Raw genomic sequence first — 22,344 nt, 5'->3', positions numbered from 1 at the left:
CAAAAGCAGGGGATTTATGGTAAGTCTTTAGGGCAGGGAATATAGCCAAGACTCATGAATCCCAGGCAAGAAATCAAAATGTTGTTGGAAATTCAAGATATTATGCTCTCTCTCTTACATCTGCTATCATTTCATGTCTGCCTTTTCCTTTCATGGTGGACTGGCTTTCCTCTCCTCCCACGTCCCTCTGATAGTCCAGAGACAGCTGCTCATGGTTTCCAGCTTAACATCTGGATTCACAGAAAGACTAACTTGCTCAGTCCTCAAGGGTAGCAGAATGTGCTGCCCCAGAATATGTCACTTGAGCAGAAGGATTATTATGAGCTGAAGGCGACTGAGAAGCAGATACAAGAAAAGCTTGCATCTTGCCTCAAAGTAGGACAGACGTTTACAAAGGTATCCCTCTCTACCAGGCAGGGCAAAGGTTAATCCCTGGGGACAACTGTAGACCCTCATCAATGGGGAAAGCACTGATTTAAATGTGCATGTCAATCCCACTGCCCCTCGCTGGTCCTCCCACATCTTTCTTCTGTCTTCAGCTAAAGATGCTATATAAGCCATAGTAGTCAGCCACAGCTTTGAATTACTCCCTCTCCTCTGGGTATCTCCTGTTTATACACGAAGCATACATGTTCATAACTTCTGTTTGTTTTTCTCTTGTCAATCTATCCTTTATTATTACAGAGGCCTCGGCCAAGAACTCGGGAGGAAACAGGGAAAATTCTTTTTCCTCCCTCACAAACTTAAACTCCTAGGATAAAGCTCCTATAATTTTTTCCAGTTAATCTTGGGGCAAATTTTTATTTCATTTGTATACATCACGTTAAATCTGTTTTAAAAGGTGTATTTTAAAAAACCAATGTTAAAAAAAAAGATGAAGAAGAATCAATTTAATATTCTGTGCTAGAAAAAAACCCAAATTCCTAATGCATAAACCTCGTCCTCTTAGTTTTGAAAATGTAAATTAAATGTCATTATGATTGTAGTCCAGAACCACAAAGACCATCAAACAGTATTATATCTTACAGAGGAAGGGAAAAGCTTCCTCAAATTGTTCTTTAACATCTGAAGAGCCACTGTCCTTTGGGAACAAAGGAACAAAACTTAGGATTCTGCTAGACTTCCTCAAATCTGCTCTGAGAATTCTGAAAAGGACAGTAGCTTTGGAAGACTGTCTTAACCAACTTAGACAAGACTGTATTTTCCCACCTAGATGAAGACAACATAGACAGAAGCCCTCTTCAGTTATCTTGTATTCAGGTACGCTGCACTGAGCCTTATGGAAATATTTATTGGATGAATAATGAAGCCATGACCGACTGTGATGCTTATATTTCGACACACTGTAGTTTCTTATATTTACATGGCATTATTCCAAGACATTTCACCATTTCATAGGATGAAGAAGTTTAGGTAGGGAATCAGGTTTTATTGTTCTGCATTACAGAAGAGGAAACAGAAACTCCTTTTGGCTACAGGAGTAATAAAACATCAGGAGGAACATAAATGGTAACTTTGGCTTTCCGGTCTTCTAATAAGTACATGGCTTTATTTAAAAAATTTTTTTAATCTTTGTTTATTTTTGAGAGACAGAGAGAGACAGACTGCAAGTGGGGGAGAAACAGAGAGAAAGAGAGACACAGAATCCGGAGCAGGCTCCAGGCTCTGAGCTGTCAGCAAAGAGCCCGACGTGGGGCTCAAACTCGCGAACCTTGAGATCATGACCTGAGCTGATGTTGGACGCTTAGCCAACTGAGCCACCCAGGTGCCCCTAAATACATGGCTTTATTATAATAATAATAAAAACTGCAGTTCTTTGGGAAGACTTCTTATTTTTTTAATGTTAATTTTTTTGAGAGAGAGAGAGAGACTGTGCACATGAGCAAGGGAGAGGGGCAGAGAGAGAGGGAGAAAGAGAATCCCAAGCATGTTCTGCACAGTTATCATGGAAATCAAGAGTCAGATCCTGAACAGACTGAGCCACCCGGGCACCACAAGACTTTGTATGATCTACTTTGGTGCCATGCTGGGATTCATGATGTGGGTTTTGTGTCACTGTAGACGTCCCCGTGGACTGTTTTCATTTTAGAAATACAATGTTTCACAAGGAGGAGGCAATATGCCTGTGCCATTTATTTGAAACTAGCAGTTAACTAAATTTGAAAACGAAATTAAATGAAAATATTTAAAAATGAAAACTAGGGGCGCCTGGATGGCTCAGTCGGTTGAGCCGCCGACTTCGGCTCAGGTCATGATCTCACAGTCAGTGAGTTCAAGCCCCGCGTCAGGCTCTGTGCTGACAGCTCGGAGCCTGGAGCCTGTTTCGGATTCTGTGTCTCCCTCTCTCTCTGACCCTCCCCCGTTCATGCTCTATCTCTCACTGTCTCAAAAATAAATAAACGTTAAAAAAAAAAAATGAAAAAAATAAAAATGAAAACTATTTTTTGGAGGGGACCTGGGGGCCTCAGTGGGTTAAGCGTCTGACTCTTGATTTTGGTTCAGTTCGTGATCTCCAGGTTCACGATATCACGCTCCGAGGGGGGCTCTGTGCTGACAGCGTGGAGCCTGCTTGGGGTTCTCCAACTGCCCCCCCCCCGCCCCTCCCCTCCTCTCTCTCTTTCTCTCAAAATAAATTTTAAAAAATGAAAAATATTTTTCAAAACTATGCAGACAGAAGCAAAGTCTTAAACCATCTGTCCCCCTGTCACCAAATCCCATGAACAAACTTACTACATTTCAGGCTAGGAACTGAAACTACTCCCAGACCTGCATAGGCTGGACACACACCATCCTCGGAGAGGGCACAGAACCTGAAACCACCCGATTGTCGCTCGGGTCTGCTGGAGCGCTGCCTTGTTCTCCCTTTCGCAAAGGATGCACCATACAGTGGCTTCCTGTTCCTGGCTCACCTTCAGCATTAGGCGCGAAAGGGGTGGGAGGGGGCATCCTCTCTGCTCTTCATCCTCCCTCTTCCCTCCTCCAAGTGCCAAGTGTTCTACAGTCAGCTCCATTTGCTGTAACTATTTCACAGATGTTTTTCATTTGTCTTTCTCTGGAATGATTTGCCTTCTTTTTTTCCGAAAGAGGATGTCTGCAACAGGACTTGGGCTGAGAACGAAGAGGGGTGGGGTGGGGGTTCAGGGACACCGCTACTTACAGACCCCCCAGGGCAAGTTCTAGAATTCTAGGTGGCATTGTGGCCAAGCCTTTGGCCCTCAGTGAAATAGTCTGGATCCTGCAGAATATCTTCAGCTGAAAGTACTTCCAACGGATGCTAAAAATACATTGCAGTTTATTTTCCTCAGTAGGGAGCATATGTGTTCCTGTTTGACCTGGAAACACAAAGAGATCCGATGTTAAGTTGAATGCTGCCCGTTCCAAGATAAATTTGTTTTCTGTAGAGCCGGGGAAAGAAAAAACAACGGACATATTGGTACAATTTTGCCTTTGCTCTCTGGGGGAGTCAGTGTCTTGAACACATTTTTTTTCTTTTTTTTTTTTTTTTATGCTCTGTTGGTAGTTAAGTGACCACTCAGACTTCTTAGCCAATGCTGATATATGCTGGCTTGCACTCAAATCAGACGGTGAGTCCAAAGAGGGGTAAGAAAAGTTTAAGTTTTTTTTCCCCCTAAACAAAAGATGACAGACTCTTCGTACTTAATCTTAGCTTGATAATTTAGTTTTCTACCTTCTTCATTTTTTCCCCCTTAATGCTCTTCCAAAAAGACAGAATCTGAAATGCCTTCCATAGTATTATGGACACTTGTATTAAATCCTTTCTCTCCAAATAGACAAACAAGTCAAACACAGCTTATCTACAAATGGCAGACAAATTCTGTTTCCTGCTGTAACATTTAAGAACAGATGTTAAACCCATTTCTTGTAGTTTGGAGATAGTGTTTGTTTAGAGATTTCACTTGTCCAATATGGCATTCTTCAATGCTGTAAGAGCAAAGTTCAATTTCTCCAGCTGGTACCACTTCTCTATAGCTTAAAATACACAGTCGGCTGACAGTGAACAAGACCCATTCCTCTCCCCAAGAAATAGCACAGTGATTAAAACATAAGTTTTCTGGATTCCACCACCTTCATTTTCCTCCATCTGTAAGATGAGGAGAAAAGTGGACGAGGCTTTGGTGAAGATTACGTGAAGCCTTGCATGAAACGCTTACAGCACAGTGTCTGAGCACATAGACAACCTTTAATACATGTTAGTTACTATTACGAGTGATTACTCTTTGATATCTTGGTTAGTCGTGCCCAGTACCTTCCAAGATCCTCTGTGGCTAAACTGTCCTATGTCAATTCTTAAGCCGTGCTTTCTTCCTGTTTTAAAAAGATTTTATTTTTAAATAATCTCTACACCCAACACGGGGCTTGAACCTACAACCCTAAGATCAAGAGTCACGTGCTCCATCAACTGAGCCAGCCGGGCACCCCCTTAAGGCTTTATTTCTAATCCTCTTCTGCATGACAAGCCTAAAACCTTCTTTGCCTCTTTCCGGTTTTCCCTTGATATCCCCCCGCTTCCATCTCCAGCAAAACCAAACCAAGAAGGGTATGGCTTGACTAAAATCACGGAGGTGAGATTTTCTCTTATTTGCCTGTAGCCAGGTCCAAAGGAGCATTTTTGTTGATATTGTTTTTCCAAACAAAATACTAGCTGGACGTAAAATTAGAAGAAAGGAGAACGTGGGAAGACCTTCCCTCTTGTCATGATAAAGGCAGCATATACTCGGCCTCTCCAGACTTCGAGGAGAGAAGTAAATTTTCTCATGCAATGCTGTAACTCTAGGTTACCTAGACAGCCAGTTTCCATTCTCCAAAGCCAGTTCAAACCTCAAGCCCACGAATGTCCTGAAATCAGAACTGTTTTGAAAGTCTAAAGCCGCTGAAGCAAGTAAAGTGATACGTTTCCGGGAAGCTGAGGGTTCTGAACTCCTGAAAGGTAAGGAGAAAGCAAGAAAAAGGGGTCTTTTGGAAGACCAAGTGTGTTAGCTAACTGTGCTAGTTTCCTAGAAATGGCCTGCTTTTAGGTGCAGGATGTCTCCTATCCTGGAAAACCCCTCCGTCTTGGGCACACCGGGACATGTGGTTATCTTAGAATAAAGACTTGATTAAGCTGTGGTGGATAACATTAAAATTCCATGGAAACGGGTACTCACATGATTTTCCAAATGTAAGCATTTTTTTAAAGATTTTTTTTTATCATTTAGTCATCTCTATGCAGAAAGTGGGGCTCTAACTCATGACCCTGACATCAAGATGCACGTGCCCCTCTAACTGAGCCAGGCAGGTGCCCCCAAATCAAGGATTAAAAAATTTTTTTTGATGTTTATTCATTTTTGAGAGAGAGAGAGAGAAAGAGAGAGCATGAGCGGGGGAGAGGCAGAGAAAGAGGGAGACAGAATCCGAAGCAGGCTCCAGGCTCTGAGCTGACAGCACAGAGCCCGACACGGGGCCCGAACCCATGAACTGCGAGATCATGACCCGAGCCGAAGTTGGACACTCCGCTGACTGAGCCACCCAGGCGCCCCAGCATTTTTAATATAACTAGAGAAACATAAACAGGAAGAACGTAATGACTAAATATTTTCATAAGAAGCTACCCATAATCGAGGCAAGTCCTAGCCGGTTTGTCCATGTGGTTGTAGCAGTGGTTCCTTTCACAGCCTTATTCTACTGGCAAACCTGATTCCTACAAGGAAATAGTCGGCCTTTGTAAGGCTCTTTTTGAAAACCCAAGACTTAACGTGACACCAAATATCCCACGGGCCAAGGAGGGAGCAAGTTTCCAAATGGAGTTGCCTAACACTATTCACAATGGGAAGCCACGGAAGAAGGGTGAGGTCACCTTTAGGGAGCGCTGCTGCTGGCCCGGTGGGGATGGAAGCCAGATTACCAGGCCCAAGGAGGGAACCAGTGGAGAGGAGCCTGACCACTGGCCCCAGACCACTTACGTAAGTCATGCGACAGGGAGAAGAAGTAAAGCAATGAGATAACAGCTAGCGGGTCAGCAAGGTCAAGAGGAAAATCTGGCAAGATGGAAGAAAGTGGAGTATGTTGAAGACAGAGCAGAAGATATCAGAGACGAAGGCTTATTTGGAACTTGTTGCTGGTCTTAGCGAGGGGGGTAAGAGGAGAGTACCCCGGCCACCGGGGCCCTTTACACCATGACTGACAGCCACATCTTTCAAGGCCTCGCTTAAGACGCAGCCTCCTCAAGCGTGACCTCCCTTTCCCCGGAAGCAACAACGGGTGCCCTAGGAGAGGCTGCACTCTGGGAGGAAGCCCTACGCGTAGAATGCCATTGCCATCACATGGCAGCGGTGAAAATGAAATGCTTTTAGGAAAACCCTAACGTGCAGGACCACCCCTAACTTTTGCAGCGCCTGGGGCAAAACAATAAACAGAGGCCCATATTCTATATGCCTAAATATCTAAATGTGCTACATTTAGCTGACAAATGTGGCATATCCACGTGCCCCCTCCCCATCCTAACGTGGGATCCATCCAACACAGGGAGGGGACTGGGACTGGCACACACAGACGGCCATCCACACCCTGGAGGCGAGGGGTATACACAGCAGCAACTCCTGAATGACTAGGCAGGACTGTGTCCACCTTCCCCAGCTGTTTGCACCAGGAATTTAGCGTTCTTCATACCAAAAGTGTTCTAGAAGGTTGAAGGGGCATGTCATATTCCTCACTGGCCCATCAGAAACTTTTCCACAAGGGGTGTGTGTGGCTAGAGGAGGACCAGACGTGCCAAGGTTGGGTGCCCAACCTTGCGTGGATTTAAGAGCCATACTGGACACAATTTATTTTCCCGGAGTTTTATTTTATCGTTGCATTCTCCTGATTTGATTTTTGGTTATTAGCATAATGAGTCTCAAAGAGCTCTTGAAGCAGACATTACAAGGCTTCCTACATGACTGACCCCAACAACACAGAGTAGGTGGAGGGGCTCAGAAAGGTGTATTCCTGCTGAGATTTCACACCAGGCTTTAGCGTTGCAGGGAGGGCTGAGAGGTCCCAAACAGGGCACTCTCTAGCCCTCTCAGCTCTAGTTATCAGATACAGAAAATCACAGGTTATCTCCTGACAAAGGAGAGCACGGTCTTCAAAGACATGGAAGTCTTTTTAAAATGGAAGTATAATTTTCTGATGGCTTCTAAAGGGGAACAGCTTAGGGGCCCCTGGGTGGCTCAGTCGCTTAAGTGGCTGACTACGGCTCAAGTATGATCTTAGGGTTCATGAGTTTGAGCCCTGCGTTGGGCTCTCTGTTGACAGCTCAGAGCCTGGAGTCTGCTTTGAATTTTGTGTCTCCCTCTCTCTCGGTCCCTCCACTGATCATACTCACTCTCTCTCTTTCTCTCAAAAATAAACATTAAAAAAAATGTAAAGGGGAACAGTTCAGTACAGGTCATTTAGATCTACTCCAAACCACTTTAGGACTTCAGGTTAGCCACTGAAAGTGGGGTAGGGAACTCATGCCTTCTCCAGTCTCCTTCCTGAGCCTGAGCTTCACATATGGGTTGGAAGGAGCTAAAGGTGGAGAATTTAGGGTCTGAAGAACACCGTGAAGATGATGCACCAGGGGAATCACCCACATGGGGGGTTAGCAAACCCGGCTCTGCCCTTTACCTAGCTGGCTGAAAAGTTGCTTATTTGGGGCCTGTTTACTCTGCTGGGAAAAAAAAAAAAAGTTCAGTGTAGATCATCTAGAGTGTTTCTTGGACTCAGAGGCTGGAGGAATCCTTGAGCAATTTGATCTCCTAGGAAGTTTCTTCAGAACACAGCTCAGTTCTCCCTTCTGACTACCTACATTTCACCTGTGGTGTGGGAGAGGCCTGGCCCTAGAAGCATCTGCCAGTTACAAGATGTAGGACCAAGGCTTGATAACCATCCCTGGGGCAGATTTCCAGACTAAGATGTTCAACAGCTCTCTTTGAAGAGACAAACTATTACTATCTAGATAACTGCACCAAAGATGGGTCCGCAAATGAGAGCAACTACATGTGAAGGGAGAACAATTAGTGCGCTAAGTGGTGCATTTAAACCATGGTGCATTTAACCAATCACATTTAGTCTTGCATCTGAAAACTATTTGCTGCATTATTAACCAATTCAGAGGCCGCCATGGAAGTGATATCAGATACCTAATGGGTTTTGAGGTTTTGGTAATTTTTTTTTAATGTTTATTCATTTTTTTGAGAGACAGAGACAGACCCCAGTGGGGGAGGGGGACACAGAATCCCAAGAAAGCAGGCTCCAGACTCAGGGCTGTCCGCTCAGGGCCCCATGCTCTGCTCGAACCCACAAGCTGTGAAATCATAACCTGAGTCCAAGTCGGAGGCTTAACCGACTGAGCCACGGAGGCGCCCCGAGGTTTGGGTAAATTCTGAAGATATTACTTACTTAGTGTAGATGTGATCTCAAGGAAACCTCCTAACAGAGGAAAAATAAACCTTAAAAACGAGCACTGGGCTGTGCATTTTGCCTGGAAACGGCTGCCATTTTCTTGAACTAACAGTAAAAGTACTGTACGATGGGGATATGGGATTTGTTTCACGGGGTCGTTGTGGGGATAAATGGGATACCCTACATGAAAAGCCCTTGCATTGCGTACCCCAGCCCCCCAGCCCCTCCCCGACTCCCCAACTCCGGCCAGGAGCCTGCTCCAAGGCTTCCCCAGGAGAGCTGAGAACGTCCGTCTCAGTCAGTCTGGCACAAAATAGGGCCTCAATAAATATGTACCAAATGAACGAACGGTTGCCTGCTTTAGTCCTTTTGTTTAGTCACACTCTGGTTCTAAGCTCCTACAACGCAACCCAGGCCCCCGAATCCCGCCAGCTCCATCACAGTGTGGATGCAGGGTCAGGGGAAGGGGAAGGGCGGTAAAGAAATGAGCAAGGGCGGCCCCCGGACCCGACCCAGGAGGGGAGAAAAAGGAATCCTTAGAGGCGCGGGGCCAACAAAGAGCCAGACGCAGGCCAGCCCCACCGGGAAAACCCCGAAGCCCGGATCCGTAGCCAGGGCCGGCTCCCCGCGCGCGCCCGGCCGAGCGCGGTCCCCGTCCCGGGCCCGCACCCGCGGGCGCCTCCGGCCCCGCAGCCGCCGCTCGCCCAGCGGCTCCCGCCCCCGGGGCGGTGCCGGGAACACGCGGCGCCTCCGCCGGTCACGTGGGGGCCGCTCCGCCGGGCGGCGCTGCCGCTTCCCGATCGCGCCCTCCCAGCGCCGGGGACGCGGCGCTCGCGCTCCCGCCCGAGCCCGGGGAAAGCGGAGACAAGGAGGCACCGCCGCCCCCTCCTCCCGGCTGCGCCCCGGCCCTGCGCCCGCAACATGCCGGCCGCGGAGCCGAGCGCCGCCCTCCTCCTGGAGCTCGCGGAGGCGACGACGCTGCCGGCCGCGGGGCCGCGGCTGCGAGGGTAGCGGGGCCGGAGTCGGCACCGAGGCGCCGCGAGGCGGGCAGAGCGGGAGGAGGAGCAGCAGGCATCTTCCGCGGCGCGGCGGGCGGCGGCCCTGCTGCCCCGGCGCGCCCATGGCCGGGGCGCGAGGAGAATGCGAGCTGCGCTGCCCGCCGGCCGCCGCCGCCTCCCCCCGCGCCGCGCGCTCGGCGCCCCCCGGAGCTGCTCGCGTCGCCGCCGCCGCCCCCCAGCTGCGGGCGCCCCGCCGCTGGCTGCGCTAGGACCCTCAGCCGCCGGTCGCCGAGGGCTGGTGGGAAGGGAGGGGCGAGAGGGCCCGGGAGACTGGCGCCCGCCCGGGCGCAGCGCGGCATGTAGCTGCGGGCGCCGGCGCGAGGGTGTCGGCCCGGGGCCCCGCCATGGCTGGGAAGGACAGTGGGAACCTGAAGACGGTGAGGCTGTGGCGGGACGCCGCCCTGCGCGCCAGGAAGCTGCGGAGCAACCTGCGCCAGCTCACCCTCAGCGCGGCCGGGGGCTGCCCGGGGGCCGGCGCCGAGCAGCTCGACTCCCCCGACGCCCCGCAGCTCGTGCTGCCGGCCAACATCGGGGACATTGAGGTGCTGAACCTGGGGAACAACGGCCTGGAGGACGTGCCCGACGGGCTGGGCTCGGCGCTGGGCAGCCTGCGCGTCCTGGTCCTGCGCAGGAACCGCTTCGCCCGGCTGCCCCCGGCCGTGGCTGAGTTGGGCCACCACCTCACCGAGCTGGACGTGAGCCACAACCGGCTGACCGCCCTGGGCGCGGAGGTGGTGAGTGCCCTGCGGGAGCTGCGCAAGCTCAACCTCAGCCACAACCAGCTGCCCGCCCTGCCGGCCCAGCTGGGGGCCCTTGCCCACCTGGAGGAGCTGGACGTCAGCTTTAACCGGCTGGCGCACCTGCCCGACTCCCTCTCCTGCCTCTTCCGCCTGCGCACCCTCGACGTGGACCACAACCAGCTCACCGCTTTCCCGCGGCAGCTGCTGCAGCTGGCGGCCCTGGAGGAGCTGGACGTGTCCAGCAACCGGCTGCGGGGCCTACCTGAGGATATCAGTGCCCTGCGTGCCCTCAAGATCCTCTGGCTGAGCGGGGCCGAGCTTGGCACCCTGCCCAGCGGCTTCTGCGAGCTGGCCAGCCTGGAGAGCCTCATGCTGGACAACAACGGGCTGCAGGCTCTGCCCGCCCAGTTCAGCAGCCTGCAGCGACTCAAAATGCTCAACCTCTCCTCCAACCTCTTCGAGGAGTTCCCTGCCGCGTTGCTGCCCCTGGCTGGGCTGGAGGAGCTCTACCTTAGCCGCAACCAGCTCACCTCCGTGCCATCCCTCATCTCGGGCCTGGGCCGGCTGCTCACCCTCTGGCTGGATAACAACCGGATCCGCTACCTGCCCGACTCCATTGTGGAGCTGACCGGCCTGGAGGAGCTGGTGCTGCAAGGGAACCAGATCGCAGTGCTGCCGGACAACTTTGGCCAGCTCTCGAGGGTGGGCCTGTGGAAGATCAAGGACAACCCGCTGATCCAGCCCCCCTACGAGGTCTGTATGAAGGGGATCCCCTACATCGCAGCCTACCAGAAGGAGCTGGCTCATTCACAGCCGGCCGTGCAGCCCCGCCTCAAGCTGCTTCTGATGGGCCACAAGGCTGCGGGGAAGACCCTTCTCCGCCACTGCCTCACGGAGGAGAGAGTGGACGGAAACCAAGGAGGAGGGGACAAGGAAAAGAGCTACCCGCCTGCGGCTCCTTCTGTGAGCAAAGGCATCGAGGTGACCAGCTGGACCGCCGACGCTTCGCGGGGGCTGCGGTTCATTGTGTACGACTTAGCCGGGGATGAAAGTTACGAGGTGATCCAGCCCTTCTTCCTCTCCCCAGGAGCCCTTTATGTGCTGGTGGTGAACCTGGCCACCTACGAGCCGCCCCGCTTTCCCACCACCGTGGGCTCCTTCTTGCACCGGGTGGGGGCCCGCGTGCCTCACGCCGTGGTGTGCATCGTGGGCACGCACGCAGACTTGTGTGGGGAGCGGGAGCTGGAGGAGAAGTGCCTGGACATTCACCGCCAGATCGCCCTGCAGGAGAAGCACGACGCCGAGGGGCTGAGCCGGTTGGCTCGGGTGGTGGACGAGGCCCTGGCCCGGGACTTCGAGCTGCGCTCCGCCAGCCCCCACGCAGCCTACTACGGGGTTTCCGACAAGAACCTTCGGCGGCGCAAGGCCCACTTTCAGTACCTGCTCAACCACCGGCTGCAGATCCTCTCCCCGGTGTTGCCCGTTAGCTGCAGGGACCCTCGCCAGTTACAGCGCCTTCGGGACAAACTGCTCTCGGTCGCCGAGCACAGGGAAATCTTCCCCAATTTACACAGAGTGCTGCCTCGGTCCTGGCAGGTGCTGGAGGAACTGCATTTCCAGCCGCCCCAGGCGCAACGACTGTGGCTGAGCTGGTGGGACTCCGCTCGCCTGGGCCTGCAGGCGGGGCTGACCGAGGACCGGCTGCAGAGCGCCCTTTCCTACCTGCACGAGAGCGGCAAGCTGCTCTACTTCGAGGACAGCCCAGCCCTCAAGGAGCACGTCTTCCACAACCTCACCCGCCTCATCGACATCCTCAATGTCTTCTTCCAGCGGGATCCTTCCTTGCTGCTGCACAAGCTGCTTCTGGGGACCAGCGGCGAGGGTGAGGGCGAGGGGGAAAGTTCCCCACCGGCGGCGGCGCCCACCCCGGGCCAGGAACTGCTCCGGACCACCCAGCTCCATCACTATGTGGAGGGCTTTCTGCTTCATGGGCTCCTGCCAGCCCATGTCATTCGGTTGCTGCTGAAGCCTCATGTCCAGGCCCAGCAGGACTTTCAGCTGCTGCTGGAGCTGCTGGAGAAGATGGGACTCTGTTACTGCCTCAATAAACCCAAGGGCAAGCCTTTGAATGGGTCCACGGCCTGGTACAAGTTCCCATGCTATGTGCAGAATGACGTGCCCCACGCAGAGGCCTGGATCAACGGGACCAACCTGGCCGGACAGTCTTTTGTGGCCGAGCAGCTGCAGATTGAATACAGTTTCCCCTTTACCTTCCCGCCCGGGTTGTTTGCACGCTACAGCGTCCAGATCAACAGCCACGTGGTACACAGATCGGATGGTAAACTTCAGATCTTTGCATATAGAGGGAAGGTTCCTGTGGTGGTCAGTTACAGACCTGCCAAGGGGGTCTTGCAGCCAGACACTCTGTCCATTGCCAGCCATGCCTCGTTACCAAATATATGGACGGCGTGGCAAGCCATAACCCCCTTGGTAGAGGAACTGAATGTCCTACTTCAGGAATGGCCTGGACTGCACTACACCGTGCACATTCTCTGTTCTAAGTGCCTTAAGAGAGGGTCGCCCAATCCACACGCTTTCCCAGGTAAGTGGAGAGAAAGACGTGGCTCTTCTGTGGGTAAGTGGGGAGAGGGACGTGGCTCTTCTGTGGTAATGTTTTAAGGTGCATTTTTTGAAGATGCCGGTGTTTCATTTGATCGACTGTTGGCTTAACCTCACAGGCGCTCCGGGAAAGTTTTTCAATGTGAATGCAGGGGGTTTTAGGGACGAGCAAAAGAGAAATACAGTCACCAGTGTCATACTCTCCTAATAAAAAGACCCAGACCTCAGAAGCGGGTTCCAGGCCCACTGTTGGATTTTGGATCTCCTTTTCCCTTTTCCCAATTCAGCCTGCCTTCCATGGAAGGAATTTCAGGTGGTTGAACAGAAGATGGATAGCTTCATGCTGAGCCCTGGCTTATTGTGCATATTAGACACATCTCTACGGGGTGCTCGTGGCTTGAGATGTCATTGTCATCATCTTTGGTTTAAATTCAGCATAATCATAAAGTAAAAATTATCGCTCACTTTTCTTGGGAAATTCTAGAGAAGAATGTTTTGTAAATGGGGTGAATGATGGTTTAGTAAAGACAAAAAATTCAGTCTGTAATGCATGACTAAGTCCTGGGATCACTGTTGCCCAGCACACTCTAAGGCATGGAAGATAGATTACTGAAATCTCTGAGGGGAGTTTCCTCGGGTATTTCCTGCCAGTTTTGTGCTTTAGAGATGTCTAAAGGTTTGGTTTTTGCTAAGCGTTAGAGCTTTTTGGAAATACTTTGTGAGAGATGGAAGGGACAAAAGGCTGACAAGAGTTTTATGGTTTTTTGGGTTTTTTTTTTCCTTTTTCTCTTTTGGGGACTGTTTTGCAATACACGTTTTTCTGTTTTACTTTTTTAAAGCATTGTAGGTGAGTGGGAGAATTCCAGAACTGGTGGTGTGGGATTTTTTGAGCCTGGTTAATTGATACCCTGAGTCTTTAGCTGGGAATGTGTCCATTTTTCACACTGGAGCATTCTTTAAACAACTCCGGCTTTTGGGGAGCAGGTATGGTTAACAGCATTCCGGGCGTCGTAGGGACAAGCCCAGTGACAGCATCATGGCCAGTTTCCCCCCCTCAGTCTCCACCCCCAGGGTACATTGAGCTGTGATGAAATGGAAGACCGCATGCCATTCTGATCTTTGTCCTAGTCTGAATGCAGCTCCTAATAGTGTCAGGAAGCAATCGGACACCAATATTTCCAAAGGTAACCTCTTCCTGCTGCCCTAGATCTAGGCTGAGTTTAATTCTTCAGCCTGAAAAGAGCCACCGTATTCAGTTACCACCAGTCAATTGAGCTGTCCATTCGGAATGATTATCTGGTGTCATGTCATTGTCCGTGACTCTTCAGTTTGTTTTATATTTGCCTTGGTGCCTTCCTCATGAAAGCAAACACTTCTTTATTGTGTTACTGGGTTGAAGAAAGTGGTTACGAGTTACATAGTCACAGAGTAGCTCATTGAAGGAGCTGCCCAAAGCTGATTCATAATCCAAAGATGAAGCATTAATAAATCTGTTCCTATCAACAAAGGGGAAGACACAGGTTATTGGACAAGCAAAGCTCCGGGCAGGGGAGTTCCAGGAAATTTGAGGAGTAAACCATGAGGCCAGAATTTTTTCTTTTTTTTCTAACCTCAGATCTCCATTTTTTATTTTGAACAGTCATAAATTCCACAAGCAAAGCACGTACAGTGTGCCAGGCTACGGAAACCGAGAGCCCATTCTTTTGCTATTGTTTTGCCTGTGCGTCTTTCAAAGGAGGCACACCTGGTTTGCGATGTAGGCCGTAAGGAGAAGATGATTTTCTCAGCGTAGAAAACAAATAAATGGTTGAAAATCATCGAATTGTATTATATATCGAGTAAGAGTGAATCATGAGTTGGTTTTGTGCTAGAGATTACGCACGTCTGGCTTATACATGGTCTGAGAACTAAGTTAATCTTTTTCGCTTCATTTAGGATTGTATTTCTTTGAAAAGTAGCAAAGGGCACAGAGTAGTGGAAAAAAAATGATTATGGGTACATTCATGACATTAAGAAGACAGGGAAGTAACCGTATGGTGACAGATGTTAACTAGACTTACTGTGGCGATCATTTTGCAAGGCACGCAAACACTGAATTGTTACGTTGTTTACCTAAAACTAATACTGTGCGTTAAATACACCTCTAAGTAAATAAATAAATAAGTAAATAAAAGAAGATGGGAAGAAACCCATTTTCCTCTTTCAGATTCTTCCGTGACAGCACTCATTTGATGCTATTTGTTAACAATTCTGAAAGACTTGGGAAGAGCTGAGATAACAAATAACTAGAAGGCAATGTAGGAACAGAATTATAATGTTGGGTGCTCAGTTAGGGCATACGGTTAAAAATATGTTTGAGCCCCTAGGTTTTATTAAAATATATTTTAGCTCAGCAGAAACTTTCTTTAATCTACTGGCAGCCCTCGAGTCTCTTTAAGAAGTCGTTTTAGGGGCGCCTGGGTGGCGCAGTCGGTTAAGCGTCCGACTTCAGCCAGGTCACGATCTCACGGTCCGTGAGTTCGAGCCCCGCGTCAGGCTCTGGGCTGATGGCTCGGAGCCTGGAGCCTGTTTCCGATTCTGTGTCTCCCTCTCTCTCTGCCCCTCCCCCATTCATGCTCTGTCTCTCTCTGTCCCAAAAATAAATAAACGTTGAAAAAAAATTTAAAAAAAAAGTCGTTTTGCATTTTAGAGAAGTTAAAACAATTTGTTACTTAGTTTTACATTCAGTTAAAGTGTCAAACTCCCCTGTAAAGTCTTAACAATTTTAGATAGGATGGTGTGAAATTGAAGGAGAATGTTTTGTGGACGGTTTGCTTGTACGTGTGTGAGGCAATTTTAAGTGGTTAGTTTTTAAAATCAGTACTTTTTAATACAAATGACTTGATCAAAAATCTGTCAGAGGAATTTGAGACCCATCAGAATGAAGTTTAGTGGGGAAAAAAAGTCATTTATTGTTTTCAGTGGTGAAAGACTGGATTTTTAATTTTTTCAACTTTAGGACATTAAAAGAAGTAGTAAATTACTGTCTCCCTTGATTTTATACAGAAGAAATGTAAAGTTGCACTACGATCTCTTAAAGTTTATTTTGGCGGGGAGGGCGAGGGGGGGAGTCTGTTTTGGCCCTGTTCAATGTCAGTAGGGCATTGCATTTTCTGGCCTGAGCTGCACCAATGTCATTGACCTAGAGAGACATAATGCTGGATTTCTCTTTTCTGATTTTAGTTTACAAAAGAAATGTGATGTTTTGGAAAATCCTCAGCCAACAACCACTTGGCTTTAAAAGTTCTAGTGAAAAAAAGATCCACTTATGTTGTTAAGAGAGATTAGCTATGTATCTTATTTAACATGAAAGCATTGGGGCACCTGGGTGGCTCAGTTGAGTGTCTGACTTCACAACAGGTCACTATCTCACGGCTCCTGAGTTCGAGCCCCACGTCGGGCACTGTGCTGACAGCTCAGGGCCTGGAGCCTGCTTCTGATTCTGTGTCTCCCTTTCTCTATGCTCCTCCCCTGCATACGCTCTGTGGCTTTCTCTCCCTCAAAAATAAATAAACATTAACAAATTTTTTTTTTTAATTAAAAAAAAAGACAAAAGTGTTGAGTGACAAGAGATGCTTTTGGAAACTCGGAAGAGGTTAGATAGATCCTAAGTGTATGGTCACGTGTTTGCCCGCTTTCACCAGGTACTGACCTGCCAGAATCGGACAGCCAGGTTTTCTCCTCGTGACTTGGTGGGATGTTCTTGTCCTGAAGTGAGGTCTCTTCTTGTGGAATATTCATTCATGCTTTTGTTCTTTTCTACCAGCATGCTATCCAAGCCAGTAGCACTGACTACTCCTTCGGTTGGATGATGCATGGCACATTGAGTAAGATGTGGAAGCCAGGCTATAGGTCTGAGGAAGACTCTCTAGTCCCTTGAGAGTCCGTGCAAGTGGTTGAGTGAATGAGGTGCGTTTTTAAATTGGAAGAGTGGGCCTTCGTGAGTTGAACTTGGTGTGAATGTAGTTTTTCACTAAATATCCTGTTCTCCAAATCATTAAAGGTCCTGTGTAGGAATAATTAGGAAGCAACCCAGGGCAGGAGACAGACTTCCCACATGGTCGTCTTTATATTTGGTCTGTCTCATTCAGGCAGTGACCTGATGCCTTTCTCCGTCTCCTGAGTGCTTTGTGCCCCTGTTCTGTTTCTTGCACACTGTATACCTCTGAGGCATCCAGCGTATTCTGCCTTGCTCTGCTGGTGTTTCTGTATGTCACAAGATCTCTTTGATTAGGTTGTCCACTTGCTTCCTCTGAGCAGGAGACCCGCCTGAGGCTTGGTGGCTTTTTGTAAGAGCCTCTCAGATGTTTGCTGAATGATTGTTTGGTCTTTTGTGAGAAATACCTTTTTTTTTTCTTTGTTATTCACGTACTCTGTCAAATTCCCAGGTGGCCCCCGTAGTAGTGATCATCTTGCTTTGTCCTGTGTCCCAACTTCCCTCCTCTGCCCCACAAACGTCCCTCTGGTGTTTCCATTGTGTCTGTATTACTGGTCTTTCCCTTGAATGGGCCCTTCATTGTGACCACTGAAGCAAAGGAGAATTCTTGCCTTATTATAGCTCAGTTTTAGAGTTACTGGAATCTGAGCATGACCTAGTTGTTTGGATTGAATTAGTCATTGTTTTTAATTTCACAAAGGTTATTAAATATCTTTTTAGTTTAGCTTTATTAACATTGATGCCTCTTGGCTTTTATTTTGTGAACAGTCTTCTTTGAACTCTGGAGGGCTTTGTTTCATATAAAAATCAAAACCTTAATCATGCAGTGGAAGAAAGAAATACCATGAAAAATAGAATTCAAAGACTTGAGAGGCCTTGGGAGTATTCAGATTATTTTAAGTATTAGGTGCTTCTTCTTTAAACCCTAGAACAGAATCTCAGGCCCATCTCTGCACAAGTAGTTTAGAATTTCCCTAGAGAAAGTATTTTTCATTCGTGAGCAGATGTTTTATGTCATATTCTGCTGTCTGCTCATCTTACTCCCCAGTAAACCTCTTCTTTTTGTTCTTAGTCATTTACTTCATTTTAACACGCAAAAGGTCATCTTGGGGATTAGGTGAGAGAATGCGCTGAGGAAAACAGTTGTTTTCCTGTGTCTGTGGAGAAGCGAGGGAGGGGGCTTCTGTTCTATAATACAGGACAGGAGGGGTGCAGGCTGATATCGGGGTGAACATTTCTGGTTGCTTTCTCCATTCACCCATTAAGTTGCTTCTCTCCATGGAAACCTGTTTTGATTAAGGACCTGGTCATCCATCTAGTAGAATGCTGTTTTTAAAAAGCCAGGGCAGGTGCTGGCCTCCTCCCTTGCCCTCTCTTGGCTCCTGAGGCTTTGCAGTCCTGTGGCCTGGGGTGGAAAGGAGAGTGGCTCTGTGCTTCTGGGCAGAGCACCCTAGTAGGGTCTGCTTGGGGCAGGTCCGGGCATCTTGTTGCTCTCCCTGGTTCAGCCGCTCTGATTGCAAAACCAGTTCCCGGTGGTTGTCAGGTTGACGTTTCTCTGGGGACTGGCTACCTTCACTGTAATGCGTTGGGATGGGGAAGCCCCATTTTGGCCTGCATTCCCTAGTTATGCTCTAGCATCGAAGAAGCAGTCCCCTGATCCGTACTTGGCTTCTCACATCCGGGCAGCCGGTAGAACCCAGAGCAATCCGCAGGCGCCTGGGACAACCCCAGAACACGTATGATGACGTGTTTTCCGTAAAGACTCTTCCTCCCATGTAAGGTATGGCGGTACATACCATGTAAGGTATGGCAGAACCCTATGGCTATGGTTCTGTCCCTTCCTCTGAGCTCTGACGTTTCCTGTGATGGCACAGCACTCCCGGACAGGGCCAGGTGCAAGGCTGAGACGGTTGAAGGTGTTCAATAGAGATTGATTACTTTTCAAGAACTCAAGAAACTCTAGTGTTCCATAATCGATTGCTTGGCGAGGTGCTTTTTTGGGTTGTTTATGATGTTCTGGGTCTTAAAGTGTGTATTTTAAGGTGAACGTATACCATTTTCCTGTGTGATGTTTCCAGCACCTGTATTCCTGCCTCCTAGCTCCTACAGGAATGGGGAAGGGGTGGGCATAGGAGCAGCTTACCGGGAGGTCAAGGTGAACAAGTGCAGCAGCCAGCTTCAGAAAGCCCTCTTCCACCCGATCTCACGTTTGCTCCCGTCGAGTCAGTGAGCCCTGCCCGCCCCCCCAAGCGGACTGTTCCCTAACTCGCTCCTTCTGACTCACCCCCAGCCCCCCCTTGACATTGTCCTCTAGACAAAGTGTAGAAGGTGAGGAGAGTGCAGGTGTGGTGCTGGTCCAGGAAGGAAGACGTTTTCCATGGTTCGTACCAGCCATTTGCCTTCTTCCACCGGCTGTTGCCTTTTCCATTCTGGGTTAGGGGTGCAGGTTTGAGTTCCTGGAAGGTGGAAGAGTTGCTGGCTGTGACGAAGGCAGATACGTCTCCGCGTGGACTGTGCTGTGGATAAGAACTCCCAGACCCCACTGCCTGCACGCCGCCGTGTTTGTGGAGAGGGAGGGGAAACGTCTTTAGTTATTTTCAGTTTGGGCACGGAATGCTTGAAAACATATTCTCGTCTTTCCTTTCTCAACATACTCTCTTAGCTGAACATTCTGATACTTCGTTTCTTAAAGAGTAAATTGGTGAAAAACCATCAGCATCCTTTTTTTTCTTTAGCCTTGTATTTCCAGAAGGCAAAGAATACAAAAGGAGAAGAAGGTTCCTGAGTTTGAGCCCCGTGTGGGGCTGTCTGCAGTCAGTGCAGAGCCCGCCCTCTGTCTCCCTCTGTCTCACCCTCCCCTGCTTGTGCTTCGTGTCTCTCAAAAATAAATATTAAGAAAAAAATCCACATAACAGGAAATTAACTCCTGTTAAGTGAACAGTCCATGGCATTTAGTGCATTCACCTGGTTGTGGCCCCCACATGGGAGGTCAAGTGCTTCCGGAGGCAAGGAGCAGGTGAGGTTGCTGGCTTCCTTCCTGGGCGAATGGACTGGAAATTCTCTTGCCAGGTTCTTTGTAGCAACTTTGCTTTTAAGGCACGAATTGAGGAGAGTAGGGCCTTTTAGGCCAGGCTCTGAGATGCCACGTTGATGAACATCTAACATGGTTGCATCCGGAATCCTCTTACTTGGCGTCAGTGAGAGGAAGAAAGTAGTTCCTGGGCCTTCCGGTCTGTTCTGTGGCATTTGTGATCTCATGGGGTCTGACGATAAAGAACACAGAAGAGGAGCGCCCCTAAGTACTGTGCAATCACGGTCTTCTGTGCAGTGCTGTTTCTCTACAGAAATTTTGAGTAGCGCTCTGGAACAATTTGCAGAACCATAGGCAGATATGAGTTAAGGAGATGGAGTAGCATGGAGACAAAAATTAGGTTATTAGCAGATTAGACGGCCAAGTGTACTGTAAGTTTATTAGCCGGATTCTGTCATTAATCACTTGAAGACCTGCTGTGTACAGAAGTCTGTACCGAAATAGGAGTTGGAGGAGAATAAAATAAGTATGTGGCCTAGGCCATGGGGAGCTGAGGTGGGAATTTGGGCTTATTTATTTATTTTGAGAGAGAGAGAGTGTGGGAGGGACAGAGAGAGGGAGAGAGTGAATCCCAAGCAGGCTCCACACTGTCAGCGCAGAGCCCAACGTGGGGCTCAAACTCACAAACCGTGAGATCATGATTGGAGCCAAAACCAAGAGTCGGATGCTTAACTGACTGAGCCACCTTGGCACCCCGGTTGATACAATTTTTGATTCTCCTGTATATGGAATCGGACTACATATGGAGAAATTCATTTGCTGGTTTGAATCATTACTGAGAAGAAGAACCTGGCTTTTGATTTTTTCCCGAAGAAAAATGTGATTGTACTGAGGAAAAAATGTCCTCATACTTTGAATTTGCTTGGCAGAGAGGAGTAGGTGGAGAGTAATGCCCGAGCCACTCTCTTCAGTTGACTTCCAGTTTGGATCACTCGTTTGCAAGAAATTGCAGGCAGATCTGGAGAGGATGCTGAAAAAAGACAATGCATGGTACCCGAGGCTTTCTAAAAACTTTGAAAACAAATCTGCTTTTTTGAGGAGGAATGATGGCTCCTCATCAGGGACCTTCACATCTCTGAGTCGTTTATGGATTTGCTTCCTTTTGAGAGAGATCAAAGTGATCAGTCATTTCTGACACCAAAGATTTATGAACACTGACTCTGAAGACGGTGCAAATTAAATGGGATGCTGCTATAGTAAAAATATATGGCTGCTGCTTATAGGTTTCTTTGTGGGAGGATGCTTTGTTGAGGCGGTTTTCTGTTGTCAGCATGTTAAATGTTGAGAGAATTAAAGAGTTAATTTTCTTAGATCCTCTCCACCTTTAAAATGAAGGACTTATAGTAGTACCATGTTACAGGGGTAGCGAATTTAGGGGGACTAGAGCAAACCTCTTTCTTTACTTTTCTTCTTCTTTTTTTTAGGGAGAGTTTTAAAAAATAGTAATGGAGAGAGAAAATAAAATCAGAAAAATGATATTTCTTTTTTTATATAAAATTTTTTCAATGTTTATTTTTGAGAGAGAGAGAGAGAATGAGAGAACAAGCAGGGGAGGGGCAGAGAGAGAGGGAGACAAAGAATCTGAAGCAGGCTTCAGGCTCTGAGCTGTCAGCACAGAGCCCGATGCAGGGCTCGAACCCACAAACCCTGAAATCATGACCTGAGCTGACATCGGTCGCTTAACTGACTGAGCCACCCAGGTGCCCCAGAAAAATTCTGTTTCTCCTAGGGTCTGTTGTTTTGATTTAGCAACTTTTTTTGTTGTTTCAGTAAGATTTTTATTTTTCATGCCATAAAGGCTATCATTGTATTAATCATCACGCCAGACTTTCTAAGGGGACAAGGTCAGAAGCCCGTGAGATGCAGGCCCTCTCTTGAGTTCCCACCTGTTTTAGAGAGAGTGCTAAGTGCTTCTAATGGGTGATCTCATTTAATCCTCCCAGCAACCCTGGGGGGCAGGTGTTATCACTGTCCTCATGTGCTGGTGGAGAAACTGAGGCTTAGAAAGTTAGTGACTACCCCAGAGTGAGAGTGCTCTGGGGTTTCAGCCCTGACCTTCTGCTCCTACCCTCTGTCCTGCTCTGGTCCTAGGGTTAGGCTGCCGACTGCCTTCCAGCATGCACGGACCCCCCTCTTCTCCCCTCTTTCCTGGATGCCCCATCCTGTAGCACCGAGTGCTGGGCCTGTGGGGTCTGCTAATGCATGGGACCTGCCCTTGCGGAAATCAGCAGAGGTCACAGTCAGGTGCTGGGGAGAGGTGGGGTCTCAGAGAGGGGTTCCCAAAAGGACCACAGTGCAGGTGAGCGTTTAAAGGGTGATTTCCAGTTAACCACATGAAGGAGTGGGGGAGGGTATTTCAAATTAGAATGGGATTTAAAAGGTTGGGGGCGGAGGGTGATACAGAGTTCAGCGTGCCATGCCTGGGGGTGGGCATGT

The 22,344-nt window shown here is 48.8% G+C and overlaps 1 protein-coding gene across 3 annotated transcripts in view; it reads left to right on the top strand.

Moving 5' to 3' along the window:
* The first annotated feature begins 9,680 nt into the window (after positions 1-9,680).
* Positions 9,681-22,344, top strand: part of MFHAS1 (multifunctional ROCO family signaling regulator 1) — a 102,637-nt gene continuing 89,973 nt past the window's right edge. For 2 of the 3 annotated variants that reach the window (XR_007151593.1, XM_047856289.1), the window contains exon 1: positions 9,681-12,824. Coding sequence is in view for 2 of the 3 variants with exons in the window: in XM_047856289.1 (XP_047712245.1) it covers positions 9,827-12,824 (2,998 nt within the window). In the remaining variant the exon portion in view is untranslated. The remainder of the gene's footprint in view (positions 12,825-22,344) is intronic. The other variant, XM_047856288.1, reaches the window with a different exon arrangement.

This window comes from Prionailurus viverrinus, chromosome B1 (assembly GCF_022837055.1).
Source record: "Prionailurus viverrinus isolate Anna chromosome B1, UM_Priviv_1.0, whole genome shotgun sequence".
Lineage (NCBI taxonomy): Eukaryota > Metazoa > Chordata > Mammalia > Carnivora > Felidae > Prionailurus > Prionailurus viverrinus.
This window is presented reverse-complemented; position numbering and strand designations above follow the sequence as displayed.